This window comes from Scylla paramamosain, chromosome 22 (assembly GCF_035594125.1).
Source record: "Scylla paramamosain isolate STU-SP2022 chromosome 22, ASM3559412v1, whole genome shotgun sequence".
NCBI lineage: Eukaryota > Metazoa > Arthropoda > Malacostraca > Decapoda > Portunidae > Scylla > Scylla paramamosain.
Genome location: NC_087172.1, coordinates 2,617,501 through 2,627,500, shown reverse-complemented (window position 1 = coordinate 2,627,500; position 10,000 = coordinate 2,617,501). Strand labels below are relative to the sequence as shown.

The 10,000-nt window shown below is 39.2% G+C and overlaps 2 protein-coding genes across 10 annotated transcripts in view; both read left to right on the top strand.

Moving 5' to 3' along the window:
- The window catches only part of LOC135111417 (equilibrative nucleobase transporter 1-like), a 22,169-nt gene extending 16,885 nt beyond the window's left edge, over positions 1–5,284 (top strand). For all 4 annotated transcript variants that reach the window (XM_064024686.1, XM_064024688.1, XM_064024687.1 and 1 more), the window contains exons 7-12: positions 508–657; positions 1,537–1,665; positions 2,099–2,297; positions 2,797–2,908; positions 3,935–4,104; positions 4,538–5,284. In XM_064024686.1, coding sequence (XP_063880756.1) covers positions 508–657; positions 1,537–1,665; positions 2,099–2,297; positions 2,797–2,908; positions 3,935–4,099 — 755 coding nt within the window. In that variant the 3' untranslated portion in view covers positions 4,100–4,104; positions 4,538–5,284. The remainder of the gene's footprint in view (positions 1–507; positions 658–1,536; positions 1,666–2,098; positions 2,298–2,796; positions 2,909–3,934; positions 4,105–4,537) is intronic.
- A 1,895-nt stretch (positions 5,285–7,179) lies between these two features.
- Positions 7,180–10,000, top strand: part of LOC135111416 (uncharacterized) — a 6,787-nt gene continuing 3,966 nt past the window's right edge. For 2 of the 6 annotated variants that reach the window (XM_064024685.1, XM_064024684.1), the window contains exon 1: positions 7,180–7,429. The gene's annotated coding sequence lies outside the window, so the exon portion shown is untranslated. Of the gene's footprint in view, positions 7,430–9,994 lie in introns of those variants that run through there. The other 4 variants (XM_064024682.1, XM_064024681.1, XM_064024683.1 and 1 more) reach the window with 3 other exon arrangements.

Genomic DNA, 10,000 nt, shown 5'->3' with positions numbered 1-10,000 from the left:
TCACCTGCATGGTCCTATTTTATGTTGTTTTCATCTTTATTCCTTTCTTCCTTCCTTCCTTTATCGTTTTTCTTTCCTGCGAGTCCTTTCCTCCCACTCTTATATTCTTATTTTCGTCTCCTGCTTTTTTTTTTTCCATCTTGTCTGCTTCCCTCTAATCCTTTCCTCTACATGCTCTTATTGTTTTGTTTTTTTTCATCTTTGCTTCTTCCTTTATCGTGTTTCTCTTCTTCGGGTCCTTTCCTCACACCCTCGTATTTCATCTTATTTTTTACCTCCTGTTCTTGTTTTCATCTTCTCTGCTTCCCTCTAATCCTTTCCTCCTACTCTTACCTTCTGTATGATTTTACTCTATGTTGTTTTCGTCTTCTTTGCTGTTTCCTTCCTTCCTTTATCGTGTTTCTCTTCTATGGCTCCTTTCCTTACTTCTTCTTTTTGGTTGCCTGTTTAGCTTTGTATCGCTTATAGGCCACCTCCTCCCACCGTCACCGCCTCTCCCCTCAACAGGTGGCGAGGACGAGGCACAGCCAGATAAATCCAAGCAGCCCCTGTCCAAGAGCGTGATGTCCACCTCGTCACTCCTCCACCAGTACTTCTTCTTCGTGAGTCTCTTCGCCATCAACGTGTACCAGCAGAACTACAACGTCTGGATCAACTGTGAGTGCCCTTGAGTGTCCCAGTTTAGTGTTTAAGAGGCATAGGGGATCTGATCTTTCGTTGTTTCCCCAGAGTGAAGGGTTTGTGTTATGTATTACGTGTCTCCTCTAGTTGTTTGTCCCTTGCATCGTTCTCCGTGACTCATATCCTTTACAGTTAGAGGGTGGCGTCATGTGCGTGTTTACTCCAGTTGTTTGTCCGTTGCATCTTTCTTCGTGACTCTCTCCCATCCTTAACAGCCAGTCTTAACAGCAGTTCCATCCCTATATCTCACTCTCTGACAGGTCTTTAAATAGTATAGGTGATCAGAACCCTCCCCTACTTTTCATCTGGTAAGCGAGGATTTTATCAAGATATATAGATAGAAGCCTTTAATAGGTATAAGAGATTGGAGCATCTGTTTTTTTTTTTTTTTTTCTGTAGTTTCTCTTCAAATTTACTTGTTTTCTTTGAGCTTCGCCTGAAAATTTTGAGTGTGGAGGACTAAAGTGTTTTCTCTCTTCCTCGACTTTTCTTGGATATGTTGGACTTCTTTGGTCTCCCTCCCTTCATTTTTGCTTAGATTTTTCTTATGTTTCCGTTGAGTTTTCCTTCAGTTTTCCTACTATTTATATTCTGTATCTCTTCTATTTCAATTTTTTGTGTTCCCCTTCAGCTTGTCTTTTGTTTCCCTTCTCTGACCTCTTAAAGAACTTCACATTTCACTTAATGCCTCCTTTTTCCTTCCGTTTATCCTCTGTCTCTTTTCCGTCTCCCTTCAACAAACTTCATGTCTCAACAGATACTTATTTTTTCCCCTGCTTCCCTTGTGTCACCCTTCCCGTCACTCCCCACCCAAGCCTTCATTCCGAACACCACTGAAACTCATCTTCCCCGCAGTAACATCGTGCTCAGTGGAGGAGGCGGGCTTCTACTCGATGCTCTACAGCTATAGCAACCTCATCACAGTGTTCTTCGGGCCCCTCGGAGGCGTCTTCACCGATGTCATGATGCGGCGAGCCCAGAGAAGTAAGTCTTGGGGTCAGGTTTTCAAGATTAGTGAGTGCTAGAGATGTAGTTACTGACTTCATAGAGTAATGAGCTTAGAGGTTTGAAGTGAGTCTAAGGCCCGAATTAAGAAACATTTAGTGATAGAAATAGAGATTTTTCGTGTTATTTTTTTTTAGAAAGATTGAAAGATTTCAGAGACAATTAAAGGAAAAGAAAAGGTGAGAGGGAAGAACTGTGATAGGCAAAGAAAATATAGAAGAGGTTTTAGAGACAATTACAAGAAATAAAGGGAGAGAAAAGAATAAAGTAGGATAGACAAACAAAAGGTAGAAATATGGTAGATGAAAAGGGGAAGAGAATAGATAGAAACCAGATAGAACAATAAAAGAACAAGATAAAACAATCAGAACAAGAAAGAACAACGACCCAACCACTCGTGTCCTCGTTGCAGCCGCGCCGGACGACCTGACGCGGCGGGTGAGGGAGGTGCAGGCGCCCTTCTGGCCCCTCCTCTTCACCACGGCGGCCACGGTGATGATGTACGCGAGCAAGTTCTTCCTGCACCCCGCCGCCGTGTACGTGTCCCTGATAGCCATGGTCATCTCCCGCCCCTGTGTCATCGCCGTGTCCACCGCCTTCGTCAGGATCAGGTGGGACTTGTAGGGACTTCCTGCCTGGACTCTACCTTGATTCTGCCGGACTGTTTGTTTATTTGGACTCTACCTTCGCTGTCTGTTTGTTTATTTGGACTCTACCTGGACTATCTGTTTATTTACCAGGACTATTTATCTTGATTCTACCTTGACTCCCTTCCTGTATACTTTGATTTTACCTTGATTTTTCTTTACTAAAACCAAAAGAAACAAAACAAGAGTACGGTTAAACGTTTCTTAAAAAAAAAAAAAATATATTGTCTTTTTTGTTCCTCAAGAAGAAGAAGAAGAAAAAATCACTTCTCAGATTTCCTTCTCTCCTTTAAGAAATAAGATCGTTCTTGAACCTCAAAGTTAGAACCTCTTCTCTCTTAAAAAAATAAAAATAAATAAATAAATATATAAATATATAAATAACATGTGTAAGATGCATAGACAAATTAACCAATCACATCACTTCGTCTACACTAACGCACCCCGTCACCTCCTTCGTCAGGTTCCCCGTGAGTCACTTCAACCGCCTGATGGGGATCTATGGCACCGTGACGGCCGTCCTCATGTTCCTGCAGTACCCGCACTTCATCTGGGCGCAGCACATGTACTACACGGTCTGTACTCTGTCCTCTTGCTGCTGCCCTTGTCTTACTCTGGGTTGACGTTGGCTCTGTCTTTCATTCTTTCTTTAATTTTCTTCAGTCCTTCTGTCTTTCCATCCACCCATTCTTCCGTGCTTCCTTTGTGTTTTTCTTTTTCTTTTTCTTTTCTTTCTTTCTTTATGTATTTATTTATTTCCTTCTAATTTCTTTCCTTCCATCCATCTATCCATCCATCTTCCCTTCCTTTCATCCACCCATCCATCCTCCCTTCCTCTCCATTCATCCATCCATCCATTAATCTACCTTTCTTCATTCTTCCCTTCCTTTCTTCCTGCCTTCCATCGAAAATCTACCCTTTGAAGCAGCACCCTACGTAGACATCCATCTGAATATATATATAAAAAAAATAAACTTAGAAATTTTAAACTCCTCTAAAATAAGTAAACACAACATAAATTACCTTAGGCAGTTAACTCAAGGTAAAATAAATAGTTAATTGGAGGTGGAAGTGATGGATGAAAGACTGCAAAAGAAACGTGGAGTCAAAAGGAGACTAAGGGAATTCTGAAGAGACCCTGAAGCCCTTGATTGAGTGTGATTGGATGACAGAGCATATGAGACGTCAATTCCCTGAGGCCCTTGAGGAGGAAGAGGAGGAGCTGGTGGTGGTGGTGAAAATGGAAGAGGGTGAAGAAGAAAAAAAGAGAGGGTGAGGACCAGGTGCAGGAGAAAAAGGAAGGAGGGAAAGACGAAGGAGGAAGAAGATACAAAATTAGACCTGCAGGAGAAAAAGGAAGGGGAGAGAAGGAGGAGGAGGATGAAGAAGAAAAGAAGAGAAGGAGGAATAGGAAAAGAAGAAAAAGGAATATGTTTTTGTGAGACTTGTATCTATTTATCTATATATCTATCTATCCACCTTCCTACCCATCTACCTACCAACCTACCATCAGTCAGTCAATCAATATCTATCAGTCAGTCAGTTTATCTACCCATTCCTTATCTACATCACCCATCACCTCTCCCTCTCTCTCCTAACAGGCCCACGGGTTTGTGCTGGTGTTGGTGGTGCTGTGCGTAACCTACCCTCTGCACCTGCTGTTCACGCCCCTCATCCGCCACGCTGTCATGGTCCGGGACGGCGTCAAGGAGAGTCCGCTGCTGGTGAACGACGGGTCAACGCAGAACGGAGTGGCGAGAGCGTAGCGCGTGTAGGTGTAGGGGTGTGTGGGAGGGGGGTTGGTAGGGGTGTATGGGAGTGTGGATGGATGTTGTTGATGTTGTTTTGTTGTTTATTGTTGTTGTTGTTGTTGTTCTTCTTCTTCTGGTTTTCTTGCTTTACTTTTCTTTCCTTATCTTTTCTTTACTATTATTATTATCATTATTTTTTTCCTGTTGTTTCTTCTGTTTGTCCTTTATTATAACGGAAAAAATAAGTAAGAGAGAGAGAGAGAGAGAGAGAGAGAGAGAGAGAGAGAGAGAGAGAGAGAGAGAGAGAGACCAGTACACACACACACACACACACACACACGCACACACACACACACACACACACACACACAGGAAGCTATCATACCCAATTCTACCATAAAAATCTCACCACTCACTTTCCTTTTCCTTACGAGTCATGTCCATCCCCCGCAGGTGCAGCTTACAAGACAGCCACGCGACATCTATACCCAGTGGGGGCTGAGAGAGAGTCTGTCCTACCCACTTTTACTGTGCCTTGAATGTTATCACTGCCTTCCTTACCTAAGTACCCAGAAAGGCGTAATAGGAGGCCTCACGCTGGTTACCTGGGTCTTCATCGCTCAAAGACTGTAAGAACTGGCTTTGTATTTAGTCAAGAAAGCGCCAGTAAATGCCTAAGTACTTATCACGCTTGGTTTTCATCGTTCAGGTAGAGTGATAGTGATGAAATAATGCTAGTGTTTGTTGTTGTTGTTGTTGTTGTTGTATTTTGTCGTGTTTCTTCTAGGCAGGAAACGGCGTTGTTTATATTGTTCTTGCTGTTGTGTTGTGTTCACCTTGTGTTCATGTTTGTTTGTGTGTGTGTGTGTCTGTGTGTGTGTGTGTGTGTGTGTGTGTGTGTGTTCAGGAGTGCGTGTGCATATGTATGTTCATTATTTTACTTTATCGTTTTAACTTAATTTTATTTCTTCTTTTTACGGAATCGAATGAAGTCAAACTGTGTGTGTGTGTGTGTGTGTGTGTGTGAGAGAGACTCAAATATTCCAGTGCCATGTATGTACAACAAAGTAGCCTATGCAAAGGTTGTGATAGGCACTGCGTCACCGCCTCCCTCAGTGCCTGCAGTGCCCGCCTACACTCACTGGCCGGTAACTCTTCTATCTGTCAAGCTATTTTTATTAATAAAGTATAATTTTTACATGCCACTGTTTTCATGATTATTTGTCCTTAAGGCGAGAGTGTGGAGGTGAGGGTGAGCTGTGTACGTGTTGAGATGTGCTGGGGTTATTGTTGTTTTCTTTTTTCTATTTTCTTATTCTCTTTTTTGTTTTGCTTCTTTTTGTTTCTTTCGTTTTCTTGCTTGCTTTCTTTCTTTCATGCTTGCTTGTCTTCTTTCCTTATCTTTATTTATTTTATAACTGTCTTTCTCTCTTTTTTTTCTTTTTTCTCCCTTTCTTTGTTTCTCTGTTTCTTTTTCTTTCTTGCCTTTTTTTTTTTTTTTTTCTTCTGCTTCTTCCTCTCTTTCCTTTTACGACAACTTTAGTGCACTTGCTTGGGTTTGGTGCACAATCCCTCTTCCGCCTTCTGTGATCAGCGGTGACTCAAAACTGACACACCAAAGATAGCTGGACAACACACGCCGGGCAGGACACTTCTATTGAGTCTGCCCTGCCTTGCCCAGCCTGAGTTAACAAGCGAGGCAGCTGGTGTGATGGTGGTGAGGAGTTAGTGGTGAGAGATGAAGGTGGGCAGAAAGTGAGGCGTGTGGCATTACAGGTGAGTGTTACGTTACCTGAAGAACCATCTGTGTTGCTGACAAAGTTTTATTACATCAGTTAAATTGTTATCTGGTGTTACAGGTTCCTAGTGAGAGAAATTCGAGCTTTTTTTTTTTTTGTAGAAGAATGTTATGCTGTCCCTCTCCTAACCCTTCCCAATCAGGGATGGGGTGAATACAAGAACTGTGTATTCGAATATGAATACGAATACTTCATATTTATACGAATACAGATATGAATATGAACACACTGAAATACTGATAATTCGAATACAAATACGAATACTTTGTGAGAGTATTCGTGAATGTATTTATGAATACTTTTCGTTGAAAATAACTTTTCCATGTAGGCAGCTCGGCAATGGTACTAAAGTTATTCAATAGTAAAATGACGTCATGACCTTATAACTGATGTCAGTATTCTGTACATATTTATCACACCTACACGTATTTGTTTTCCAGAATTTTCAAGTATTTATCTGAGCTGTACTGAGAGAAACACAACAAAATACCCATATCAAATTATAATAGCCAAGTCTTTTATAGTATCCTGCTGTAGATCTCACTTCTATTGTGTGTGTGTGTGTGTATATATATATATATATATATATATATATATATATATATATATATATATATATATATATATATATATATATATATATATATATATATATATATATATATATATATATATATATATATAATCATACACGTCAGACAAACAGGAACGAAGATTTGTAACTTAGAAGGAAAATAACTATTATTTCTGATGATGGATTTAAGATTATTTGGCATATTATTCGAAGAATACGAATACTCTTCCCAAGTATTCGAATATGAATGCGAATACTTTGATGTCAGATGACAAGTATTCGAATATGAATGCACCCAATTCCTGTGTTCGAATGTATTCGAGTGTATTCCAATACGAATACCGAATACGAATACCCCATTCTGGTCACGACTTCTGGCCTATGATATTTACCTATTAAAACCACTTCGATTGATATATCGCTTTAGCTGAAAATAAGGACATACATTAATCTAAGCGCACATTCATACATGCATACATTCATACACACACACACACACACACACACACACACACACACACACTCATAAATAAAATAACTTATAAGGTAATTTAAGCAAGAAATTAAACACATACACACACACACACACAAACATACAATAAGTGGCAGTTTAAGTGTTAACCCCAATTATACAGTTTTGTTACTCGTCTCTGATCGGCGCCACACACACACGTACGCACACACACACACACACACACACACACACATACAGAGCAGTTAAGCTTGTGAGATTGTAGTGTTAACACCACACCACCACACAACATCACACCATACCATACCATACGATACTATACCATACCATACTACACCACCATCATACACCACCACACCACACCACACCACACTACAATACTATACCAAACAACAACACACCACACCACACCACCACACCACACCACAAAACCACACCACGTCACGGAATCCTTGGCGCCTCGACCTGCCAAGTCCCTCCTAACCCCGCCCGCGGCTAAGGTACAGTTTCCTGTTACATATTTAGCGAAATTTCGAGGGTTTTTGCAAGTGTTTCCAGGCGATTTAAAGGGTGGCTGTGTAGGAGAAAGTGGGGGAGGTGGAGGTGGAAGGGAGAGGAGGAGTGTGATGGGGAGAAGAGAGGAGAAGGAGGTATGGAGGATTGGTGGAAAAAATTACTTCGGCTCTACATCACGATTCTTTTCTTTTATATTAGTGGAGTTTGCATTGTTTTGATATTTAATTTACTGATAGAAAAGTAAAATAAGCTATAGTATGTAAGAAGATTTTGTTTAGCTGTGTTTTTGTTTCTCGTTAAAATAACACATACGTCATTTTAGAAATTATCATTATTTTTTTTATTAGCACGCCTAGGATTGTTTTGGTGTTTGATTTATGACTTAAAAAATATAAGAAACGTATCCCAAGTAATAATATTCAATAAAATCTAGTCTAACTATTCGTATTTTCAAATTTAAAATAAGACCGTTGCAAGATTTAACAAATTATTTTCTTTATACGACGAGGAATTCGTGTTTTCTTTATTCATCGAGAAAGTATAGATTTTTTGCATTCAGAATATGTAATATAATCTTGTCTGGCTGTGTTTTTCATCTCGATATTATAAGGTTTTTGTGGCCCCGTTCGTAAAATTTACTGATCGTTTCTTGAATTTTTCTTTATTATTGTTCAGGCTGGAAATGTTTTTATATTCCATATATTTATTAAAGTATTTATCAAGTCAAAATATATTAGGCATTCCAGTCTAGCTCCGTTTTTTCGAGGGGTCGATTTCAAAATGGATTAACTAACGTAAATTAGTGTGACGTCATCAATGACGTCATCATGGTACCGAGACCCGAGACGGCCCTCCATTCCAGTCTTCGTCCGTCAATGTTCAGTGTGTTAGTTGAAGTATATGGCATGCCAGGATATATAGTGCTATCCAGTCTGTGCGTCTTTCTTCTCGCGAGTTTCAAATGAATTGCCGTATGTAAAAATAAGGGCCGAGACAGACATTTTTTCCTGCCTTCTTCCTTGCCTGTACATAAATGTTTAGTTAAACGTCAGTGTGTTTCCAGACTGAGACGTGAGGGAAGACAGAATTAACAACGAAAATAGACAAATAATCCCGCAAAATGTGAATGGCCACATCTTTGTCTACTGGGAATTGTTTCGTTGATAAGACCGGCTGTCTTTCATGGCAGCAGTCACAGGAGTGTGGGAAAAATTAAACGCACTTCTTTGTATGTGTGTGTGTGTGTGTGTGTGTGTGTGTGTGTGTGCGCGCGTGCGAGTGTGTGTGTATATATATGTATGTATGTGTGTGTGTGTGTGTGTGTGTGTGTGTCTTACACTGTATATGCTGTCCTGACCAGGGATGGTGTGAATAGAACTGTGTATTCGAATAAGAATGATTCATATTTATACGAATACAAAATACGAATACTTCGTGAGAGTATTCGTGAATGCATTCATGAATACTTTTCGTTTAAAATAACTTTTCCATGTAGGCAGCTCGGCAATGAGCCTAATATGGTACTAAAGTTATTCACTACTAAAATGATGTCATGAACTTATAACTGATGCCAGTATTCTGTACATGTTTATCACACCTACACATATTTGTTTTCCAGAATTTTTAACTATATGTCTAAGCTATACTGAAAGAGACACAACAAAATATCTATATCAAATTACAACAGCTAATTCTTTCATAGTATCCTGCTGTAGATCTTATTTATATATATATATATATATATATATATATATATATATATATATATATATATATATATATATATATATATATATATATATATATATATATATATATATATATATATATATATATATATATATATATATATATATATATATATATATATATATATATATATATATATATATATATATATAATCATACACGTCGACAAACAGGAAAGAAGATTTGTAACTTGGAAGGAACAATAAGTATTATTTCTGATGATGGATTTACGATTATTGGGCATATTATTCGAAGAATGCGAATACTTTTCCCAAGTATTCGAATAGGAATGCGAATGCTTTGCTTTACGAATACTCCATCCCTGTTTCCAATGGAAGACAAGATGTACCTTTTAAAGGAGTCTCGGTAATGTCCTCTACGTCAGGGTTTCGACAGATGCGCGCCTCTATGTCTGTTTTAGAATAGTATTGATAAAGCAATAATAAGAAAATAATACATAAAAATATATACAAAAAATAAATAAATAAAATAAAGAAGATATTATGAATAGTTTCTATGTTGTAATTGTACATACATTGCAGCGCCCCTCTGTCTGTCTTATTATATATGAGTGACAGCTGTGCTTACACTGTGTCGGCAGTATAAGGGCTACACCCTCCAGGGGCCTGAAGAGAGCAGACCACCTCTTGACACTACTAACACTGAGGCACAGTTTTGGGCTCATTGCTTCACTATAAAGGTGATGCTGACCATGAGCAGGATTCACTCGTATGTATTGCGTGGAACTGCAAGCGAGACCGGGAACCTCTTCCCTCCTTCCTCCTGAGGCTCGAGGACGTGATAAG